The following is a 24,076-nucleotide window of genomic DNA, read 5'->3' on the forward strand; positions in this document are numbered from 1 at the left end:
CAATTTCACAGGATTTGCACAGAAAATACTCTGCAAAAGTCTGAATTCGCCTCGTCTTTCAACCAGCGTTTTCAAGACAGTTTGTTTGTTTATAAAGTCAGAAATTGAATTCATAACAGGCGTCGCTATAGCAACTAAAGTTTGAATCACTCACACCTGAAGTCGCGAGCGAGCAGTGCGCGTGAGCGAACATCGAATCTGAACCATGATCTGAACACATTTATTGAATTGTTACGAATTTGATTTTTTGGACGCTAGACGCTAGACGTATAAAATGTATTCTTTTTGAGAAAAAAAATCTGTATTGTTTTTATTATAACATGTGGCCGCGCGGGTCCTTAACATGTCTTAAATAGTTATCCTAATAAAATAAATTGTCCTAAAATCAGATTCAATTCGTCACATTCATAGACTGTAAAAAATAATTGGTCACATTACGCAAAAATGTCTACAGTTTGACGGTCATATCTATGGTATTGACAATAGGCTTCAGAATATTTCGTTCTGTATTGACAGGTTTAATATTTCAAAACCGATAATTATGTTGTTTATTATTTTTAAAATTAGGCCTATCTGCATTTATGTTAACCTACAGACTTTCAAACATGAAAATGTAATTTATTAATATGTATTCGTGTCAAAATGACATACAAACATATTTTCCTATTTTATTTTGCCTGGAAACGCTTCCAACACGCGTAAAAAATAGGCGTCTTTTCTATAACATCCACTAGGTGGTGGCAAGTTCAAAACTTGAACAGGATGAAGCTCTTTTTTCTTATTTAATTTAAATATCTTCTTTTTTCATTTAGTACTGCCCTTCAGAAGCAACTTACATGTTTCCTGGAAGAAGAACAATTTACCTTGATCTTCAATTTCGACAAGTTTTTACCCCTAGCTCCTGATGCATCGTGTTTCCTTCTGGAGCATCATTGAATGTTTGAAGCTTTTGCAATAGTTGTGTTTGAGTTCCTCAAATGTTTAGATAGGTGCAGAACCCTATGGTCCTCAGACTGTTGTGAGTGACGTGTGTGGGTTCTGCGGTTCTGCATTGGGTTAATATCGGCAATTGTCCTCAGTGTGTGAAAAGATGGATCTGAAAATCATACAGTCACTGCTGAAGAGGGTTCAAACTCAAATAAGCAAAAGATGATGGAAAACGTTTGCAGGACCTGGAGGATTTTTCTCAAGAACATTGGTCAGTTAATGCTCAGGACAAACCAGAGGCTCAAGAACAATCAAAAAAAAAATTAACCTGGAAAGTATGATATTCAAAACATGAATCAGAAATACTTACATTTATTTAATCTCACAGGAGTGATACTGGTTCTCATTATCCAGTTGTAAGTCTCTCAACAGAGTATTTAGTTTCCGTTTGCTTTTAAACATATTGTAACTCACTCATCTAATGAAATGTCTTTATTTAAATCCTTTTTACCAATTTTTTTTTATATTTCTTTATGATTCCATACCAGTATTTTATATAATTGGGTAATACGCCCTAACAGCCTTATGTGGAAAAGGTTTCCAATGTGGGTAATGAAGGGAGTTGTACAGAATTTTTAAGTCTTGAAAAAATAAAAATAAATATTTTAACCAAATGTTTCCAGGGTATATAAAACTTCGACATCAGATTGACAAATTACATTAAAATATTGTCTTCAAATATTATCAAAATGATGGTGTAAAAAAGCATTGACTAGCAGCTCGGGTAGCCGCGTCACAGTGTGAATAAACGGTAAGACTAAGTTCACAATAGGATTCTTAGACTGTGATAAGCACATAAGTTCTTTCACCTGAAATGATCAGGGTAAAACCAGGCTAAACCCAAATGTGGACTAGATTATTGGCAATACAAGACAAATGAGTGAACAGAGACGAAAGAGAAGTGGCTCAGTTTTCTGATGGTCATTCTTCTTTCCAACCTTATGCAATATAGTGTACAACTTAGATAATACTTTTGATAGGTCAGTCTTCCAATAAAAGACACAACAATGTTTCATTAATTACATTTTATTTTCCATTTACTAAAGATTAAGCTATACAAAGCAATATAAAAACTAGGGCTCAGAAATATAATTAATGATACTTAGTTAAATGATCATGATGGGGGATGGGTGCATAAGTTAGGATCTTTTCATATCTACTCATTAAATAAATCAAAAAACAGGTTTTAGCCATACAGTAGAATCATTAATTGTTTGGACTTAGCTAACTGCACTCAAATAGAAATTATTTATTACCTATTCCTTGTGAACATATATCCTGAACCAAATAGTTATTGCACAAGAGATGGGTTGCAGTTATTTTTAAATGGCCACTGTTGTTGCCGTGGATCCCGCACCAGCGTCTGTAGGAGGTGCATCTCCGAGGGGCACGGTGAGGAGGACGCGGAGCATCAGGTGTGCGCTAGCAGAGGCTCTACTTTCAGCGCAAACCTTCATAAACGTCACCTCACAACCTTAGGAGAGCTTCACCACAAAACTGAAAGAGAATAATGCAGATAAAGAGAATTAATTAAGATGGGGGGGGGGTGGGATTGCTCCGCCTAGTGTTGTCAGAAGTACAGACCGCGATACCAAATTGGTACTGAAATGTTCAAAACGTGACTAAGCACTGTTGAGCTGCATCGTAAACACCTCTGACTGGTCATTGTGCTCACGCGCTCATCAAATATGTCTGTGATTTGCTACTATGATCAGCCCTCCACAAACATGTTGTAAAAATACATCATGATGCTTTTCACAGAGGCATTTTCATCGGATGTGCCTGTGATTGGCTACAATGATCGACGCAAGGCAGCATTTTAAAGATTTAAAGCATGGAAGTGTTTGAAAGTGGGAGCAGGAGCGTTTGAAAGCAGAAGTTTAGCGACTGTGCAGTGACGCTGCTGATGTGCTATCTGGTGGGCGTGATCTCCGTATATAGTCTGAGGGAGACAGCACAGGGTGTGGAACGACACTAGGGTGAGTTATTAATGACAATTTTCATTTTTGGGTGAACGAACCAAAAGTCCCACAACTCCCAAAGTGCATCAACACTTATGTTCCGTACTGTGATCGACTGCTTTTCATGCCTTCTTTAGTCGAAGACTTGCTTTAGTCAGCAGAGCACGTGCAAAAAAACATGTGACAGACTACACTTCGCAAGGTTGTTTGCACGGTGAAGCATGACATGCTTGTGTTGCTTTGCAGCCAAATTAACAGGAAATACTACATGTGGATTATCATAAACAAGTTCGGAAATTAACAGGGGGCTTGGGGCAAAAATGCCATTAAAATTAATTAAAAACAAAAGCCCCTGTGTGAGTCCTTGATTTTAATCTATCACAAGAGATAACTTTGTGTTCAAGATTTAGTACATTTATATAATGAGCAAGTACATCATTCATCCATTTTACACAAGTAAACACTCCTTGTGCACGGGATACTGATCTTTTACAAAAGTCCAACAAACAAGTTGATATAAAGTAACAACGTTTTAGCCACAATACTGTGTTTTTGCTCCATTTTTGTGAAAATTGTTTTTAAATGAACATTTTATGCATTAAAAAGTCTATGTAAGCATGTCTAAATACCACTTCAGTTAGAGCTTCAGTGCCCCTTCTGCAGTGCAAGTGCTCCTAAAGCAAAATGTTAATGTAGACCTTCGATCAAGGTCTTAGGACATTCAAAGGGCTTATGAGCCCATTGCAAAGGTTCTGCCAGTATTGCACTTATACAATGAAAGCAACAACGAACATCCTAGTTGAACGAGACAAGCTAACTGGAACGCAGCCAAATCTACCTCTTACTCTCACTCTCCTCCCCCATCACAGCCAGGACTATGTAAAAAACACAGAAAATCTTGCAAATATTTTGCTTAGGCTTTTTTCAGAAATCACTTTTATTCAGCAGGATGTATTATATTCATCCAAAGTGACAGTAAAGACCATTCTTTAGATCTTTCAAATCACTAAATAAACCTAAAAAGTTATTACTACTTCTTTTATTGACAATAAGAAATATTTATTGAGCATCAAATCATCATATTAAAATGATTTCGGAAGGATCATGTGACACTGACTATGTTTACATGGACAGCAGTAATCGAATTATTGACCTTATTCTCAATAAGACAATATTCTGATTAAGGTGGTTACACGAGTTGCTTTTAGGACACTCCATTTATGTTCCTGTTTTACATCTTATAGAACGTAGATCGATTAATGGCACGTTTTTAAAGCAGATTTTTTTTAAAGTCGGAGTGTTGTGGTTCCACTGCCGCTCCATCACGAGTACAATTTATGCCAACGGGCCGACACATAATAAATACATTTTTAGCCAGAACTAGAGCTTAGATTGGCTCCAAAAAACAAAACAAAAAAACTAACCCTACCCGAGCCCGTGCGCTGCCCGGCACATTAACTGTAATTATCGAGAACGAGCCTGTAATGACTAATGAGCGGAGCGCAGCCGGTGTGATCAGCTCAATAATCCGCAGGCGCGCACTCATGAACCCTGCGGTAAAATGATGTTCGTTCAAATCCAGCTCAGACATGACACAAATGTGTAGCTTACTATTGCCTACTTGTCGTAGTCATTACGCAATGTTTTTTTTCTTTCATATTTATGTTTAAATATTATTTTTAAATTTCATCTGATTATAATAGGCTATAAGTGCAAATATGCGAGTGGGTCAGAAATGATTTTGGTGGTTATATTTAGTTTAATATTACGTGTTATTTTGTAAAAAGCCTTTCTTTCGTTTTTTACAAATTGTTCCTTAATTTTAATAAAGGTTTCTTCAGCCAATTGCATGTATTTAATAAATAAAAAGCAAATAAGTACATTATGAGGTCACAGAAGCGATCGCTTTCATCATGAACCGAACCGAAGCGTGTCTCAAATAAACTGAAACTCAGCAGGCTTGCCTCACAGACATGAGAAATATGTAGCCTAATATGTGTAGAAACGAAAAGATTTAAATAAGGATAGTGTAGGGCTGGGCGATATGGCCCAAAAAAAATATCACGATATAATTTAGCATATCAGTCGATATCGATAAATATCACGATAAATGTAAAATTATTATTTCTTTAAAGTTTAAAGGCATATTTTTGCTCCTGAGTGAAATATGTAGAAAACAAACAGTTAGCTGTGGTTTTTAACTATCCTTTATTGTCAAAACATGACAAACACTTCTCAAACAAGTGAACAATTTATTTAAACTGAGGTAGATTTATTTATTAAAATCTTAACTGTGGCCAGCATTTTTTTACTCAACACTTTATATCAATAATATATCATTATACAGGGCTTGAAATTAAGCATGTTCATGTGCTTGTCCTTCGAACAAGTACATCGTTCAAGCTTGTCCAAGTAAAAAATTAGCTTGTCCGGAAAAATGTGTGTGTGTGTGTGTGTGTGTGTGTTGTAAATATAATTTATTCTAAAGCAATATTCTCACCAGTGTTCAATCAGCTTTGACATATTTAAATCTGCATCATTTGAAATTTGTGATATTTTCACCTTTTATAAAGGGCATTTTCCCTTAATCTTATTAAATATAGGCTAAGCTTCATGTTTCATTTTATATTTGTAATTTTGATCAATACATTTAATTAAAATAAAACACTATAAGGGCTGTTACCAATCAAATTAAATAATTTACACTGAAAAATTAAAACAGCATTAAATAATGTTTTGAGTTTTGTAGTTTTGAATAGACAAATAAGACATGTTGGAAAGTATGTTTAAAGATCAAATTAAACCACCAGTAGGTGGCAGCAGGTGGCCGTCTTAATGAGCGAGTCATTGAGTCGTTCATTCAAACGATTCATTCAAACAATGAATCGTTCATTTACACACGTTGTGAGACGCGTTGCGGTTCTTCTGTGAACGATTTTCGCAGCTGAAATAGAACAAAAACACTCAATATTGCATCATATATATTTAATTGTGTAAGTAAAACACTAAAAACGCAAACGGGCAAAAAAAAGCGTTTTAAGAAACATGTTGAGGCCCCTTCTCTTGCCTCACAGTGGATTGGTCCACCGTGCATCTCACCGACACACACACACAAACACACACACACACACACCTCACTGACAGTGGGCTGGTCGGGAGAGAGAAAAGTTCAGTATTTGTGGATCTCCAGTAAGGGCTGTCTAGTCTATTTTATTAATTTTAAACACCAGATGACATTATTTCTCTTTTGATACAGGCGATGCGGAGTCATTAATACATCACCAAAGACAAACAATTATGATAGCGATGTACAAGTCCGATGTTTAGTGATTATAGTTTGGTAACGTTAGCCTGTTGTAAATAAGTCACCCACTACAGCTAACAAGGTAATAAGCCGGTGTGTGAATGTAGTTAATGTAGATTCACCGCTGTGTTGGGCTGCATGTTATATGGAAGGACTTTGAAGAAACACGATAATTTAATAATTAAATTCCGTGTGGTGAACGTGAACCTATGATAAGCAGTCCACGCACGTCGCTCTGTTATATGTCGGATGGGATCGCTAAAATATCTTCAGACCACTGAAGTTGAGCGAACTAACTTGTCAACGATATCTGTGTCCTCCGAGCTGGCCGTGAGCGCTGCATTTTCTTCACTATTGCTCATTTTTATCGCTCCACTTATCTCCGATCCTCCAAGCCTGTCAGCAATATGGTCAGCCACAGACTGTAAACATTACCGCGTGCAGCACGCAGACGTCCGGTCTGCAATACGCATGCGCAGCATTACGCATGGCGCGTAAGCATTATATCGAGAATTTATCGACCTGTTGTTATCGTTTTATCGAGGAAAATTATATCGTGATAATTATCGTTATCGATTTATCGCCCAGCCCTAGGATAGTGTAGTGTTCAGAACTCACACGGTAAACAACCAGCGTGATACAGATGGATCACGGCGATGGGCATGAGCGGGATGTTAAAGTTTAAGGGATTTTTTTTTTTTTTTTTTACCTTCTACATACTGAATATGATCGCGTGAAAGCACATTTGAAACAAGTAGCACTTATTCACACATGTAACCGTTCTCTCTAATGCATTCAAAAACATCTTGTAGTGCTTACAGTTATCAGTAGGCTTATCAGTTATTCTATTATATGATTTTGAGTGAGCAGACATCTGTATTGATCCGTATATAAAATAACTGATGAAAACGTATGTTCATCTTTTCCCCAAAAAATTTGGGATATTGGAGCTGCTCCACTCCACTCACATACTCTGGTGTTGACTCGCAGCTGGGCGGGGGCGTAGCAATACGATGTTTCTCCATCGTGATGTCGGTCAGCCATCACGATGGACGATGATATCGTCCATCGGCACAACTCTAATGTTGTTTAACATTTAGTAAGGTTATGATGGTTTGACATACGTGGGGGGGTCCTGGGCTCCATTCAGTGAATCAGAGGCAAGGTTACGAGCGATGGTGTGGAAGTGTGTCCATGTGCACGTTCATCTTCATCTCATTCTCCAGAATTTGAACTAGTTGCTGCATGGAAGGCAGGTGGCCTGACTCCAGCTTAGACCAAACTGGAACATCTAACCAGAAAAAGTAGAAGAAAAAACCACTGTGTTACCATAGTAATCGTACAACCACAGCATTTTTCACTTCCGCCAGACTAAACCACTGAATTCTCTAAAGGATGTCAACAAACCTGTATGATAGATAGTGAACACCTCTAATTCTTCCGATCTGATAAACCATAGTTTCTTATAAAATTACACTTTTATATACTATCCCATACAGTCTTAACAGGTTAGATCACTTTAAAGCTGCTGTTTGTAACCTTTGTGTTCAAGATTTACAAAAATTATATAATGAGAATGAAAAATAAGCATCCATTTTTCAAACAGTGTTTTTGTCTTACTCCGAATCATTATGGTTCACTTATAATAAGTGTTTATATTGGAACTATTTCAGACCTGTCTGATAGGAACCACTGCGGTGGAGCACAGTCCCTGTCTGACTTGCCATAGACATAAACAGAGAGAAGAAGCTCCGGCTGCAATCGAGATATATTTTTTGCTCCATATCGCCCAGCCCTATATGGACTTATCTAACTCTGGCGATACGGTGAATAAGCTACAGTCCTAAAAAGTTGGCGTGTTCCTTTAATGACTTTTAAGTGCATCACACTTTTTCCAGCACTGCACATCTTTAAATATGATCCAATGTTAATGCTATATTTTAATGTGATGATTTGTAAAACTAAAAGTTTAAATATGAAGGAAAATTAATCTTAGTGCCAAAAAAAAAACTTTCATTAAAAAAAACTAAACATGAAATAACCACTATAACCAGCAGATGGCAACAGGATAAGTCTTATCGACTTACCCATTTTCACTCCCAAATACAGGGGGAATGTAAGGGAAAAAAAATCACAAAGTTGATTTCTCACATCTTGTGAGCTTTCTCTGGACAAGTCGTAGTGAATCTCATGATTCATGCACAGCCAAAGTCAGGATTTTTGTTAAATACATAAAATGAGTTAATTTTTTTTTACCAAACCCTAAAAATATGGCATGGGATCCTTCTGTGATACATTTGTGTCTTTTTTTCAAAAGCTTGATCATGGTCACCATTCACTACCATTATATTTACGAGCACTAATGGGCCTTTTTTCAATTCTCCTTTTGTGGTCCAAAACAGAAACACGTGCATTAGAACAACACCAGGGTGAGTAAATGATGACTTAATTTTCATTTTAGGGTGAACTATCCTTTTAAGAGTTTGAATGTCATTGGTCAAGTTATGTTGTTCTGAAAGGGGTCATAACAGGGATTTTCTACACTATAATCATTCAGTTATCCCTTTTTACCAACAAAAACTATGCATAGGGTTACTATACAATAAATACAAAAAATTATACTAATTTCAACAAATACTATACAAACAATAATATAAATGATATTTTATGAATTTAAATAATTAAATAAACACTTACCATTGAGCGTGATTTCAAAAGCACCCGTAGACATACACTGATTTTCAATCATATTGCTGAAGAAGAACACCATCATACAGGCATATATCTAACAAAAGAAACAAATCCCATCAAATAAGCATTGCTGTAGTTAGTTTGTGTGTACTGTAAATATTGAAATACATTATTTTGTGGGTAGATAATACCCGATTTGTACTAATTTTTCTAATTAAAACATGCAAAAATCCATTAATCTTCAAGATTAATATGTTCCTTATCTACATTTCAGCAATCGCACATTAAGAGTCAGTTGAACATTAACATTAGGCTTGTCCTTTGGTCTCTTGTGTGTTACATTCTCTTCTAGAACTGCAGACAACACTGAGGTGACAAAGTTAAACACTAATGAGGTCCATGGGGAAAGTTTTTATTTGAACCCATGTTGAATCTTCCATCTAACCTAGTGCTAAAATAGCTTGTAGTTAAGGAACAGGTGCCAGTTGCACAAGCTGTGCGCAAGTTACAAACCTAGTTGAGATGTAAATAGGCACTAAGCTACAACTTGCGCTCTAACATTTTTGTGTTGCACCATTAAACTTAGTTGAAGCTCTATGTAAAAACTAAATATTTACGGAAGCGTCAATAAACTTGTTTTACATGACTGACTTCAAGTCTTTAGACATGGTAATGCTGTTATTTACACTCGCTTACACTTTGAGAGAGAAAACAAGCAAATAGATTACATTGTTAGTAGCTCTTTAGTCTCACGCAGACCTTCAGACTGACTGACTATCGCAGCTTTCATAAAGTACAGTTAGTTACAAGCTAGGGGTGGCACGTTTCACAAAACCTACGGTTTGGTTCGTATCACGGTTTTAGGTTCGGTACTGTCGTTGTTTTTTTCTTTTAATTGTTAAAACTCTAGAATTTTACTTTAGCATATATATAGTTTAATTATACACAATTTAGGATATAGTATTTTTCTTAAAAGTTATATAATGTAGAAGTTGTTTCCTAACTGGCTGTATCCTGCTTACACTGTCCAACACATTGGCGTAACATTTTTCATTTAATCATGTCAATGGACGATATTCGTCTGTATTTGCAATACATGAGCCGAGACAACACGTGCAGCTCCCGCTCTCCAAACGCACTTCTTCTGCCCTGCTAACGCACTGCTTGCGTGTGCGGTGTAAAGCCGGCGTTATATGACGCTGGCACATCCTCCAACTCGGGCCAGCCTTCCTTACCTCTCCCACGTCCCATTGCGACACGTGACGTGACCTGCAGTCTTTTGCTGTATGTTCACACACACCTCTTATTTTGCACGAAAAGGACACCCACTTCCTGAGGTAACATACGGCATGAGGCTACATTGCGCATGCGTCGAACTGAGACAAGCAAACCGAATGGTTTGGGTTTTTTCCATGTACCGTGCCACAGAGTCCTGCAACGGGTCGGGTACCCGCGGGTATCCGCATAAAAGTGGCTAAAACGGGTGGATTGTGACAATTATAAAAATCACGGGCGGGGATGCGGGCAGATAATTAACTCTGTGCGGGCGGGTAGTAGCGCGGATGAAAAATAGGCCTATGTGCAATATTTCTGTGGCGAGGTGAATGAGAGAGAGAGAGCTAGCAAGACCGGGGCGTGATTGTGAATGAGCGTCACCTGCGAGCCACACCGGTCTCGAGTCCTCTGAGGGAGCTCGGAGGCATATCATGGGACGAGAGATCACCAAACCTGGATTTGACATTGAGTTGTGTTTACGTTTTTATTATGTGTGTGCGCGTGGCAGATGTCCGTGAGGGGCTACCCACGTTACTTTCATTTTGTTTGGTTAAAGTCTTTTAAATGTTCGCCGGTTCCCGCCTCCTTCTTCCCCCCTCGAACATATTACAGGCTATTACAATTTCTATGTCCAAATTACCATTACACATACATGCAACAACAATATGCCATTTGACGCATCACGTCACCACCACTACATTGAAACTTTTGTTGATGCCTCTCGTAACCCAGATGGAGCGAGCAGAAGAAGTACAGAAGAGTACAGAAGAGTACAGAAGAGTAGAGACGCTGTTGTGATTTTGAGAGAGGTGCAGGATAAAAAAAATAAAGCATTTTAATTTGAATGATTTTAGCATGTGTGATTTATCGCGGGCATGTGCCGGGTAACGGGCCAAATATTAACGGGTCTAGGCGGGTGCGGATTTAATTTTGAAATTTTCACGGGTCACGGGTCGGATCTGGTGCTAAACCTTGCGGGTACGGGCAGGGGCGGGTCTCCAAAAATGGACCCATGCAGGACTCTGCTGTGCCACCCCTACTACAAACTAGCTAGTATTAACTAAGCCTCTCCTATTTAAGAAATAACTTATAAATGACTGGTGCAACCCTACCCAGGATTTATGCTACGTTCACGCCACGTCAGAATTATTGTAAATAAAGCGGTGTACGCTTTCTAAACATATTTGTGGTGTTCCCAGTGGTTGGTATTTGGCCAAGACACCAGGGTTATACCCCTACTCTTTACAAGACGTGCCATTGGAGTTTTAATGACCACAGAGAGTCAGTAACTAAGTTAGCCAATTTCCCATTGCCAACTAACTAAGTTGCTAACAGGCTAGCAACTATGGTTTTGGGAAACGCACCCAGTTCATGCCAATAACTTTGTGGATAAAGTCGTTATTTAGATTTTTGTGCGCCCAATAGTTATTTTCGTCGCATTGTAAAATTATTGTACAGTCACTGTAGTGAGATGGACTTTGTATCGATGTGTTTAGTGCGTTCATGGGTCTTGTGAGTGGAAATATACTGGATGCCAATGAAGGCCTTTTTGAAGCCTTTCTCAGCCATCAGCTTTCAACAAAAATATCTTCATTTGTGTTCCCGAAGAAGAACGACGGTCTTACGGGTGTCCAACGACATGAGGGTGAGTAATTAATGGAATAATTTTCATTTTTGGGTGAATTAACCCTTTAAGTTTAAGCACCATGTCATGTTGATCAACCAGCAGTTTCATGTTATATTTTTAATAGATAGTCAGTAAACATAGGTAGTAGCAGCAAACACACTGATTGTGCTAAATTTCACACGCTATCAGATAATTAATGATATCTTTGGTCACAAGACCTTGATAATAGCTGTCTTTTAACCTCCCTCACTTTACGACCCAGTACTACCATTAAGGAGCCACGGCCACAGAAATCTGTTATCTTTCATCTGGGACAGCTAAAAATCATATAATGTGTACTGGGAATAATGGTCTTGCCTTATTCTCCTGACTCCAAACCCAGAGGCCTGGAGCCTGCATGCCAAATAGAGCAAATGGATCCTTGCCCAAGATGACCACTCCAATTAACACCAGCTTAAATATAGACAGAAAGGAAGCAATGTGCCTGATGGGAAGGGGGGGGAAAAGGACACTTTAAAAATAATAAATAACTATATGCACACAGTCTGTGTGTGTGTGTGTGTGTGTATATATATATATATATATATATATATATATATATATATATATATATATATATACACACACACACACATTAATTAATTAATAAAAATATATTAATAAAAAAAAGTGTAATAAATTATTTTGTTACTGTTTTTATTTATTCCATGGCACAGGGCTAGAATCAATGTAAATGTGACCATATAACAATGAGCAGTGTTGTGTAAGTCATACCTGTAGGCAGGCAGTGGAAGGTAGTTCTCTCCTTCTATGCGGATGTCTGGGTACCGCTGGTACAAAGCCTGCATGTACTCCTCAAACACCCGCTTGTACCCTCAGGAGACACTGAAAACAGAAAACAAACAAGATGAAGACACACCTCAGAGCCTTTGCTTCTGGAGGCTGGAGGTAATGGCTCTGCAGTAAACCATAACTCTACTATAATAGCCTATACTTTATTGGGCTTCAAATTTTGGGCTCCAATCGCTCTCATTTCGATTGGTGTATGTATGTATGTGTGTGTGTGTGTGTGTGTGTGTGTGTGTGTGTATATATGTATGTGTGTGTGTATATATATATATATATATATATATATATATATATATATATATATATATATATACATACACACACACACACACACACACACACACAAGGTTGTATTCGGCTGAAAGAATGTCATACACTAGGATGACCTGAGGGAGAATAAATCATGGGGTAATTTTAATTTATGGGTGAACTAACTCTTTCACTACAACTGCACTGTTGTGTAACTAACGTTATATGATTTTAATTTCATAAACGAACTTCCATCGTATGCTAGAGATCACAGCAGCCAAATGCTGCATTATTAAACGTGCAAACGGTTCAAATGCACGCACACAGACCGTAAAAAATACAGACAGATACACTAAGGGGATAATCCTCAAATGAGAGCTCTCTCCACTTAACACCGGATTACCGGCCGATTATAACATGCTGCTGAGGTTACTTGCGAGACAGTTGGAGCCATGAGGCAAATTAACGCTTGTCTGTGCACATGTTCGTTTGTCACTTGTACAGTTTCTCTGCCAGCTTATGAATGAACGTGTCACGTAGTGCTAATGTGCTATAGAGCACACTCAATGTCATTAACGTAACGTTATAGACTGATAGGCCTGTGTCGGGACTGACCGACATTAAAGTGACTCTTACTCACCAAATTTGGAATTTGAGAAGCGGACCCGTGGCAAACTGCATCTTCATCTTCTTTACGCCATTGCTATCCGCAGAGGCGCTGTAAAGAGAACAGGCCCATAATATTACAACCAAGAGAGGCAACCAACGCATCTTCCCCCACTACGATCGTTACTGAACTGTCGTCAACTGAAAAAGCAGGAAGGAAATGTAATGCATTTCATACGGGTAATCCTAGAAGCGACGCTGTGATTGGTTCGGGCTTGACGGGATTGGGAAGTCTCTCATTTCCACGAATCGGTTCTTTTGAACAGTTCGGTTCAGAGAACCGGTTAGAAAAACGCTATTTGCGTCATCACGCAATAGCGTCACGAGTCACGAGTCACGACGTGGCCCTGACATCTCGGCGTGTCAAATTGTTTAGTAAAGCTTTTATACCTTTCAAACTTGATTTTAGGTTTTCTTAAGCCAACATCAAAATGTATCTAGTTATAAATTCAAGATTATCAGTTTAGTTCATTGCAAAAACCAGTCAAACTGTAAAAAGATATTTTCTTCTTCTTCTTCTTCTTCTTCTTCTTCTTCTTCTTCTTCTTCTTCTTCTTCTTCTTCTTCTTCTTCTTCTTCTTCTTTTTTTTTTTTTTTAAAGAAAAGTCTCATATGCTCCCCAAGGCACTTTTTTGATCAAATACTGTAGGCCTACAACAGTACTAATAATATGATTCTTTTAATCTAACCTTCCAGACTGTTAACTGGTTTGCATAAAGTATAGCCTAGTTGAAAATCTGTGAATTGTTCTTCTTTTCTTTCTTTTTTGCTTTCCAAGAATGCTTTGTTAATAATTAAACATTACAAAACACAAAAAAATTCAAGCAATAGGCTACAGAGGGAATCAACAAAGCAAAAAGATATGCAGAAACAGATAAATTGACAGGGTCACATAAAAAACAACAACAACAATGTAATAAATTTACATCTTAAAAGGACAAAAAGGATGAATATAGAGATAGGCCTACAGTTTGCAGTGCTTTGGGATTAACAGAGCTTTGTCATATAGCCTATATTTAAAATGAAAGGTTCAGAGCAGTAAATGTTCTGTTAGGCTATGTGAAAGTAAGCTATAAGACAAATCAATTATGTAATATGTTTTCTTTTGATTAGTCTGTCAAACAATCCAAAAAAAAAAAAAAATCTTTGGAACAGAACGAATTGGCATTATGGCAGATTTTTTATTTTATTTTATTTTTTGCTCTACAAAAAAGCATACATTTCCAATCATTGTGTCAGGTTCAAAGACTAAGTACATGGCCATGGAAATTAACCTTGCAACAGAAAAGACACGCATTGAAAACAAACAACATTAGCAGTTATAGAAATTGTTTATTTCTTCAAAATCTCAATAGTTATAATGTCTGCCCTGTGAGTTAAAAAGCGATGTCCAACAAAAAAGGTAATTTTTAATCCGTTTTTTATTTTATTTTATAAAAATGAGAATATCCTTATTGTTCCATAAATAATATCTCTGCAGAGAAAAGTTAGAGACCATGCTAAGAGCGTCTGCTTATTGTTAAGCAATAGGGATCTCTGTAACCTAATAGTTCAGGCCACCGACTTTAGAAAAAATATAGGGATAATATTCCAAAGTGGAGAGGTATTAGCCTATTAAGGAGTGTCATTTAAATTCTAAGTGTCATTTAAATTCTAATCCCCATGTTTTATTATTCATTAGTAATTATATATTTTTCCCAACAAAATTATTAAAATTTAAATTATTATAAGGTACATAACACACACAGTTTCTTGTGTTAATCTTGACCTTGAGTATATGCATCCTTCATATCTCCGAAAAATCTTTAGTTTTTCAGGGAGCTCATGGAGGCGAAGCTTAAGAGTCATGAGCGCACACACACACACACACACACACACACATAATGGCATTATCCCTGCAACTTTCAATTCACTTGTTTGTGTTGTTTATTACATGCACTTACTAATTATACGAATTGCCATAACGGACATTTGATGCAGTTTTTATCACTGCCTGCGGTTTCGACTCATGACCAGGAACAAACAAACACACTGCAGAACTCTGATGCTGCTCCGGGGAATAAAACTGCATCCACTGTTTTTTTGGACGCTAGGGTATTTGGAAAGCTGAACAATGTTGTCTTTCCCTCACAAACAAAAGCACACTTCATTAGGGACCATGTTGATTTCGGGGTCTAACAATATGTTTCATTCAGTTCCCAATAGTTCCAGAGCTCATGAATCAGTATATATCTGGCACTGGTAACTGGTAAGGACAGTAAAGACATGGCTCACTACACATGGGACACTGATCTATTTCCATCAATATCCTCATTGTACAACATCATTGCTGGTATGAACAACAGCAAAGCTTATATCTTTCTGTAATATTTAAAGTATCAATCGATCAGTCAATCAACTTTATTTTTTCGATTTGGCTAGTTTGATTTGGCTAGTTTAAAGAATTAAATATGACCTATTTTAGGTTATACTAATTTATAACCTAAAAAGTAGATTATAATACTTTGCTTGTTACATATACGTGCAACATTTCAGCCGTAAATAAATGATTGTGTTATACCTTTCTAACAATGTATGTTTTTGTTGAAATATAATAAAATATTGGTTTGTATATATTTTAAAATATATATTGTGTGTCGTTATCGGTCATGTGTAGTGAATTGGCTTACATGAGTTTCCCGTTTCAGAACTTCCATTAAGGGAACATATAGTGAGCTTGATGAACCCTGGGTTTTGCGGTGCATTGTGGGACTTTTTAGGGAGCGATCATTTCAGCACTGTAAGGCTTCTGTGATTAAGAAAGTGTCTCCCTGATCAGAGAATGTGACACCCTGATCAGTGCCCTATACTGAACTAGGGAGCTGACTGAGACACAACCAAAATGACAGCACTGTTGATGGCTTCCATAACCCGAACAAAGCTTGTTGATGTGTGCGCTCTTGCTCTCGTTCTCGTTCTGATTGATGTGCACACACACACACACACACACACACACACACACACACACACACACACACACACACACACACACACACACACACACACACACACACACACACACACACACACACACACACACACACACTCATCCGAGAGAAGTACCCATACAAGGAATTCCGCCCTTTATGGCATCATAAAAGGCCATGCATAACCTACTCAAAAAAACCATCAACCAAAAAACAGTATTGCATAATATATTATTTGGCATATTGGATTTGGCTGAAATAGCCTGCTTTTTTGATACTTAATTTTTATTTTATTTTTTATTTTTTACTCAGAACAGTGTAAATAAGTGTGTCATCAACCAGCTGGTGAAAATAATGTATCTATTGTCAACTTTAATATCGGTGAATTGTTCTCTGAAAATCTCTGATTCGTCCAAATAGTGAATGAGTGCGCCAGACCTGTTCTGAGTCTGGCACAGGCCCAATCAGAATCCGGTTCAAACGATTCATTAAAAAGATTGCGACTCAAAATAACTAATCAGTATTTTGTTTTAATAAATAATGTTACTGTTGACTGTTATAAACCTCCATACATTGACATGTAATGTAACCCCCCCCCCCCCCCAAAAAAAAGTAAAAAAAAAAGCTAATTATATATCACAACAGACCAGACCAGCACCACAGTGATGGGAGAATCGAAGCTTTTCTAAGCTTCGAATCAATCTAACAAATTCCTTCACCACATGATTCACCGTTCGATTCAACCCTATTGCTAAGCTAATGTTTTATTGAAAGTCTAAATTAAATTAAGTATTCATTTAAAAAGATGAAATATCGAGTGTCAGTATGTGTTGAACCATTGACAGTTTTATTTATTTTTACAGTCTATGGTTTTGACGTAACGAAGCTTCATTTACTGAAGTCACGTGACTGGCAGTTTGCTACCTACACGCTCCGAATCACTGAATCGAAACATAAGATTCATTAATGTTTCGAATTCGAACTAAGATTCACGAAGCGTTTCGAAATCTACCATCACTACCACACACACACGTAGTGCATAATTCAAGATTTACATGACATTGATTAATATTAAATATTTTTATAAGCGGTATGACAGCACTATGTAGTGTTGGTACCGTATTTTAAAAACTGAATTTTAGTACATGTAGCGTTGACTTTTTTTTAGCAGCGTTTTTCAAAAGCAGGGTGGTCCAAGTATCATCATCAGTCCATTTGCGAGCTTCCGTTGTGGGTGGAGCCTTACATTTGAGGACGTAGACAAAAATCGACGTAGTTTTCTCTTCATCCTCACTAGTAGTTTGTGTTCGTCATATTTGTGACTGTGACCAGCTCACTTTTTACAACACACCAGCATTTGCAACGATGGTCGCCAAACAGAGGATTCGTATGGCCAACGAGAAACACAGCAAAAACATCACCCAGAGAGGCAACGTCAAATCGACGGTATGACGTCTCTTCAATAGTGTAACCGCCGAAGTGAAATTAACATCAATAATGTGCTAACATGGCTGAGTAATTTTTAATACATTGATATAAGGAGTTATGGTTAACTTTCTTGGTAGCGCATTACTGCATGTATACAGTATGCTGGAGCCCACTAAATAATGCGCTATTGCGACTGATTTGAATGTAAATTCACACAGAGAAACGTGAGTGATGATAAAGTTTCGGTTGGACCGTGGCTCTTGGCACTCTTCATCTTCGTTGTTTGCGGCTCAGGTGAGTAAAATGTACCAATACAAAAGATGAACAAGCGGTAGAGCAATTAATAAACACGTTAATTTTAATACATACGAGCTGGTGTTGCACTTTTAAATGAGTTCAAGATCTGTAGACAACGCTGACCTCCACTCTTTTTTTTTGGCACACTGTGAAACCTTGTTGAAGGCCGAGATAATGCAGTGTTTACATGGACAAGGCTGAACTGATAGCATGATTTTATCGGCTCATTTTCACTGGGTACAACACGTGTATTTGCAGGTGTTGCTACTCTCAAAACCACATTCAACATTGACAACAACATTGCTTAACGTCAACATGAATTCAAAATGTACTATTCTTTCATTTAATGGAATGCTGCAGTATTTATTATACATATTTATCTGTGCACATCATTATTTGAATAAAAATGTATGTGTAAGGGATAATGTACATCCAGCAGGTTGTTATTGCAGAATAAATCCTGTAAGGACCATCTTGCATCAGCCTTAACAGGGTTTATTCAGCGACAACAACTGACTGAATGTACATTATCCCACTTATTACATGGCTACTTGCCACATAAGTAAATAAATAGACACAAAATATTGACTTGAGTTGAAATATTTGATTAACTCTTTAAACGCAAAGCTTCCGTGGCGAGAGAGTTGCTAACAAGCAGAAAGGTTAAACTAGATGGATATCTACAGTCATACCACTTATTAAAATAGTATTTTATCACAAAAATGATTATGGGGATAAGAATATATATATATATTTAATCTTGCCTGTTTGTTATCTTATATTAAATTACAGTGTACAAAACATTAGTCGCAAAATGGCAGCAGCTGTGTTTGTATGAAACGAGAGAGTTTGTGATACCCGAATAACATAATTAAATAATTATTGTACACAAAATATAGATTCGAGTTTTAATATTTTAAATGCAAAACGTCCATGAGGAAACTTCCTAGCATGCATGACTTGCCAACTTCAGTTCCCCGGATAAGAATGTGCTGTTAGTTTAAAGGTTGCTTAACATACCGCTGGATGGCACGTTTGACCAATCAGAATCAAGTATTCCACAGAGCCGTGTACTAAGCCCCCTTTACTTCCCCTCTCTCTTAAAACATTTCTGATGATGTTTACTGGCATGAGAGACAGGGCAGCCTTTCACTCACATGAGATCCTCCAATAGCAAACCACAGCCATTCAGTCAATTTCCCATGGACAAAATCAAGTTGGGAAAAAAAGCATCAGATGCAGTGGTAAAGCACACCATCCCTGAATTCTACAACAGTGGAGACATGTTCTTTGGAGTTACGAATCACGCTTCTCTGTCTGGCAATCCTATGGATTAGTCTGAGTTTGGTTTTTGCTAGGAGAACAGTAATTCATTGTGCCGAGTGTAAAGTTTGGTGGAGGGGTGAGGAATTATGGTGTGGGGTTGGTCTTGGACCATTACTTCCAGTTAAAGAAATTCTTAATGTTTCAGTATACCAAGACATTTTGGACAATTTCATACTCCCAACATTGTGGGGAAAAATTGGGGATGGCCCATTCCTGTTCCAAAATGATGCCCCACCAGTGCACAAAGCCAGGATAACAGTACTTCATTGTGCCAAATGTAAAGTTTGGTGGAGGGGGATTATGGTGCGAGGTTGTTTATAGGAGTTGGTCTTGGACCCTTACTTCCAGTGAAATGAACTCTTAATGCTTCAGCATACCAAGACATTTTGGACAATTTCATACTCCCAACATTGTGGGAAGTTTGGGGATGGCCCCTTCCTGTTCCAAAATGACGGCCCACCACAGTGCACAAAGCAAGGTCCATAAAGACATGGTCTTAAACGGTTTCATCAGGATATGCTCTGACCTGGGTTTCTTCCAGCTTTAGCAGGTTCTTTACCCTGTGTCCTTTGAGAATCTGTTAGCATTGGACCAATGACATTTTCATGTCATGTTTTCGGGTCATCTTGCTCTGTTTGCCTACCCAAACTTATGCCTGACAAGCTTATTGGATTAAATCCAGAAATCATAGGTTTACTTCGTTAGAGATGATACTTTTTGGGAAAAAAAAAGAAAAAAAATGGAAGGAACATAAAAAGCTCATGGCCAATTATTCCCCCAAATCTGGCATTTGTCATAAGCCTTGACTTCACCATGTTTTTAATATTCTTCCTTCTCAACTTTTCTAAAGATGGAATGTCACTAACCTTCACCTTTTTCCTCTCCTCAGCAATATTCCAGATCATTCAAAGCATCCGAATGGGCATGTGAAGAGGACCAATGATGTCTCAACTATCCACTCCTTGCCACTTCCATTTACTGCACCAGACTTTGCCAAGGAGCTTTTCTAACAGGCTTTTTGCTTATTTTATTGATTTATCTTCTTCTGTGAGGTGCAACAATCCTGTCATTCCTCTCTGGTGCCTTTTTAATGAAGAAAAATCAAAAAGCCATAAAGTTGCATTCCGATCAATTGTAATGCTATCTTCTGTCAATCTATACCTTGATGTAATGTAAAAAAAATCTTCATATGTCGCAAGGAGTGATGTGATTTGTAATGCCTGACTTCTTGATCATTCCTGAAATAATTGTTCAAAAATGATTTAATGTGTTGTTGTTTTTTTTTTTTTCGGATCCCCAAAATACTCAACCATTTTGTAGTTTGCACATGAAATACGAATGAAAAGACAGTCAGCTCATCTAAATCACACTTTGTATTGCTTTTCTTTTATTTGATTTCTTAGTAATTTAATAGCTGCCTCCTTTCTTTCAGAATATGGAACTTCAGCCTAAATATAACCTAGTTCTCTGGCACATATTCTTGTCATTGTGGTACTAGTTACCATAATAAAATGAGGCTTTTCTCAGAAGACATGATGTTATAGTCATTTGTCACATTGGTGTAATGGAGGAAGAGGAACCAAAAGCTGGACTTTTTTTAAAAGCTAAAAAAAAAACATGTGTTGTTTTTTACTAAAATGTTTGTAATGTTTTTTTTATCATAACCCTTGTGTTGTGTTTGAAAACCATATAACAATTGTGTTCCCACTCAAAAATGACCAGCCTACAAAAATAGCTTATAAATCACTCGTTATGCTATATTTTAACCAAATATTGGATCAAATATTTTAACTTATTTTCTTTTAATTATGACTGGTTTTTGTATTTTTCTGTTCATATCAAATAATTTCAAAACAAACACCCTGATTAAACATAAGGGGACCTATTTTAATGATCTGAGCACATGGCACAGGTGCACTTAGTGTCCGAATCCACTGTTGCTAGTTTAACGCCGGACAAAAAAAAAAAGAGCACACCAGGCGCATGGTCTAAGAGGGTTGTACCTATTCTATTATGGGTGCCTTTAAGTAATTATTTAAGTCATGGGTGTGTTTGGCCGTGACATGGAATATAAACCAATTAAATCGCTTGCACCATGGCTGATTTGCTATTTACATGGCAGACTTTGTGAGTGGAAAGACTGAATGCTTCTCAAGAGAGGAATCCTTTTATTTTTAATAGTGCTGTATGGGCAATCGGTTAATCACGATTAATTAGATCCAAAGTAAAAGTTTGTGTTTACTTAATAATTACAGTATACATATTGTTTATATAATTATACACACACATATATTATGCAAACTTTTATTTTGGATGTGATCAATCGATTGCCCAGCACTAATTTTTAATACTTAAAAATGTTTGTGCCTTTGTGTAATAAACAGTGTACGTGTGTTGTGCACCCACCTATAGGCACATATTACTAACTAAATAACAAAAAAACACTGTGCTATTGACTTTAGGGCAGGTTTTTGTTTTGAATAGGCACACAATGGCATAGTCGATTTCAGTTACCTCAAAATAGCAACACGCCATCAATGCGCCTGAACACATCTCGTTTATAGACCAGCATGCCTATGGGTGAACAGATGGGAGCAAGTGCATTTGCTATTTTAAAAAACATGTGCTGGACATGAAACTGATAACTGCGTTGGGCTGAAACTATCAACAAAAAAACAAAAACACCTTGTGTTGAGCCTGGTGTCACTTTGTGCTGGGTGTATGATAGGGCCCTAAAGCAGGGGGTTTTAAAGTTTATGATGCCAAGGAGCCCCAACTATGATGAACTTTTATGAGGGACCCTCTTCCTAAAATCGATCACTATATGTTTCTTTATGGAAGAAAAAAAAACAGCCACAGTAAGTGTGACATTATAAATACAACATATTGTTTCCAAACTTAAACTGGCTATATTTAATGTTCGATGTATAAACCCGAAGAACATTTTCAATTAAAAATTATTTGTATAAGCACCTTTCAAAATAAATGCATGCAAACAAGCCCCAGTGAGTGAGATAAAGGAAAAACTATAAAAGGTACAAAACAAACATAAAATTCTGGAAAATGTATATGTCAAGAAAGGAGAGAAACATTTGGAAAATGAAACGGTTTATACATTTTTGCTTTGTCTTTTTTCCCCCTGAAATTTTCTGGGGACCCCTTAGAACCTTTTGGAGGACCCCTGGTGGTTTTTGGACCCCAGTTTGAAAACCCCTGCCCTAAAGCACACTAGTGTGATAACCTGCCATTTTTCATCATATTTTTTTTTTAATATTGTGAAAAATATAAATAATGCATTTTTCGCACGTAAAATGAGGTGCCTACACTCAGATAAATGAGGCCTATGATTAATCAGATGCAAAAATAAATAGACAACCAGTCCTAAATGAAAGAAAACAAGTTGACAAAAAGATTGAATCCTACATTTGAGGATAAAAATAGCATAATGAGAGTTTTTAAAGCATTTTTTGTTGGCTATTCAGTTGTGACCGGGAACACCACAAGTGAACTTCTCTGGGTCCAAATGACCCAAACACAACATGAGGGTAAAATTTATGTAATTTAACCAACTGTTATGAGCTGTTTCAAAAGCAGGTAATAACATTTACTTATTCATTGCATTAGTTTGTTTGAAATAATACACCAACAAAGGGTCTTAAAAGTGCAATCTAGTAGGTTAAATTAACAAACTGTCTGTTGGCTTAAAATTATGAAAAATGAGTAATGATGTATACCAGAGATTTGCTGACTATAGTCTGCGACTGAGGAAAATGTCAGCGGTGTCAAATCTGAAAAATGGAATTCCATTCCATCCAGGCCTGTGATTGATTACAGTTTGTGTCATGATTTCTACACTGTTTAGGTGAATAATTACTTTCATTGGCTTGTTTGGATTGATAAGCTATGCCAAAGACAGCATCACTTCAGTGCTTAACATTTGACTTGCCAAATGCAATACAGAGTTGATTACATTTCAAGTTGTAAAACATTCTTCTATCTGCCTTAAATTCAGCATCTCACTCGTTAAAAAAAGATCCATGGCATTTTGCTTTTCATTGTGGCATAAATTAGGCATGTTGCAGATCAAATGTTGCTAGTGTGTTGGCCTAAAGCTAACATTGTTCTTAAAGGGACAGTTCCAAATTTAAATTCTGACATAATTTATTCGCCCTCAAGCTGTTCCAAACCTGTATGAGTTTCTTTCTTCTGTTGAACACAAAAGAAGAAAAGAATGTTGGTAACCAGAATGACCAGAATGTATTGTTGGAACAAATGCTGTTTGGCCTTAAAGGGTTAGTTAACCCAAAAATGAAAATTAGATGTGTATCTGCTTACCCCCAGTGCATCCAACATACTGGTGTGTTTGTTTCTCCAGTAGAACACAAATTAAGTTTTATAACTCCAACCATTGCTGTGTGCCAGTCATATAATCATGTGAATGGGTAACAGC

The 24,076-nt window shown here is 37.1% G+C and overlaps 2 protein-coding genes across 2 annotated transcripts; one reads left to right on the forward strand and one right to left on the reverse strand.

The window, feature by feature from the left end:
• Positions 1-2,010: 2,010 nt before the first annotated feature.
• Positions 2,011-13,768, reverse strand: selenot1a (selenoprotein T, 1a). Its single transcript, XM_067454309.1, has 6 exons — positions 13,584-13,768; positions 12,620-12,730; positions 12,203-12,329; positions 8,950-9,037; positions 7,377-7,543; positions 2,011-2,484 (listed from the first exon to the last, which is right to left on the reverse strand). Exons 1-5 carry the CDS (start codon positions 13,712-13,714, stop codon positions 7,419-7,421), a joined length of 582 nt encoding a protein of 193 aa, XP_067310410.1. The 5' UTR covers positions 13,715-13,768; the 3' UTR covers positions 2,011-2,484; positions 7,377-7,418.
• Positions 13,769-17,821: 4,053 nt separating this feature from the next.
• Positions 17,822-21,155, forward strand: zgc:92744 (uncharacterized protein LOC436846 homolog). Its single transcript, XM_067454310.1, has 3 exons — positions 17,822-18,021; positions 18,222-18,297; positions 20,516-21,155. Exons 1-3 carry the CDS (start codon positions 17,941-17,943, stop codon positions 20,554-20,556), a joined length of 198 nt encoding a protein of 65 aa, XP_067310411.1. The 5' UTR covers positions 17,822-17,940; the 3' UTR covers positions 20,557-21,155.
• The last annotated feature ends 2,921 nt before the right edge of the window (positions 21,156-24,076 follow it).

This window comes from Pseudorasbora parva, chromosome 9, assembly GCF_024679245.1.
Source record: "Pseudorasbora parva isolate DD20220531a chromosome 9, ASM2467924v1, whole genome shotgun sequence".
NCBI classification, from domain to species: domain Eukaryota; kingdom Metazoa; phylum Chordata; class Actinopteri; order Cypriniformes; family Gobionidae; genus Pseudorasbora; species Pseudorasbora parva.

Coding starts and splice junctions, on each gene's coding strand:
- zgc:92744 (XM_067454310.1), top strand. CDS start 17,941: ATGGTCGCCAAACAGAGGATTCGTATGGCCAACGAGAAACACAGCAAA. Junction 18,022..18,221: donor GAGGCAACGTCAAATCGACG/GTATGACGTCTC, acceptor AAATTCACACAG/AGAAACGTGAGTGATGATAA. Junction 18,298..20,515: donor CTTCGTTGTTTGCGGCTCAG/GTGAGTAAAATG, acceptor TCCTCTCCTCAG/CAATATTCCAGATCATTCAA.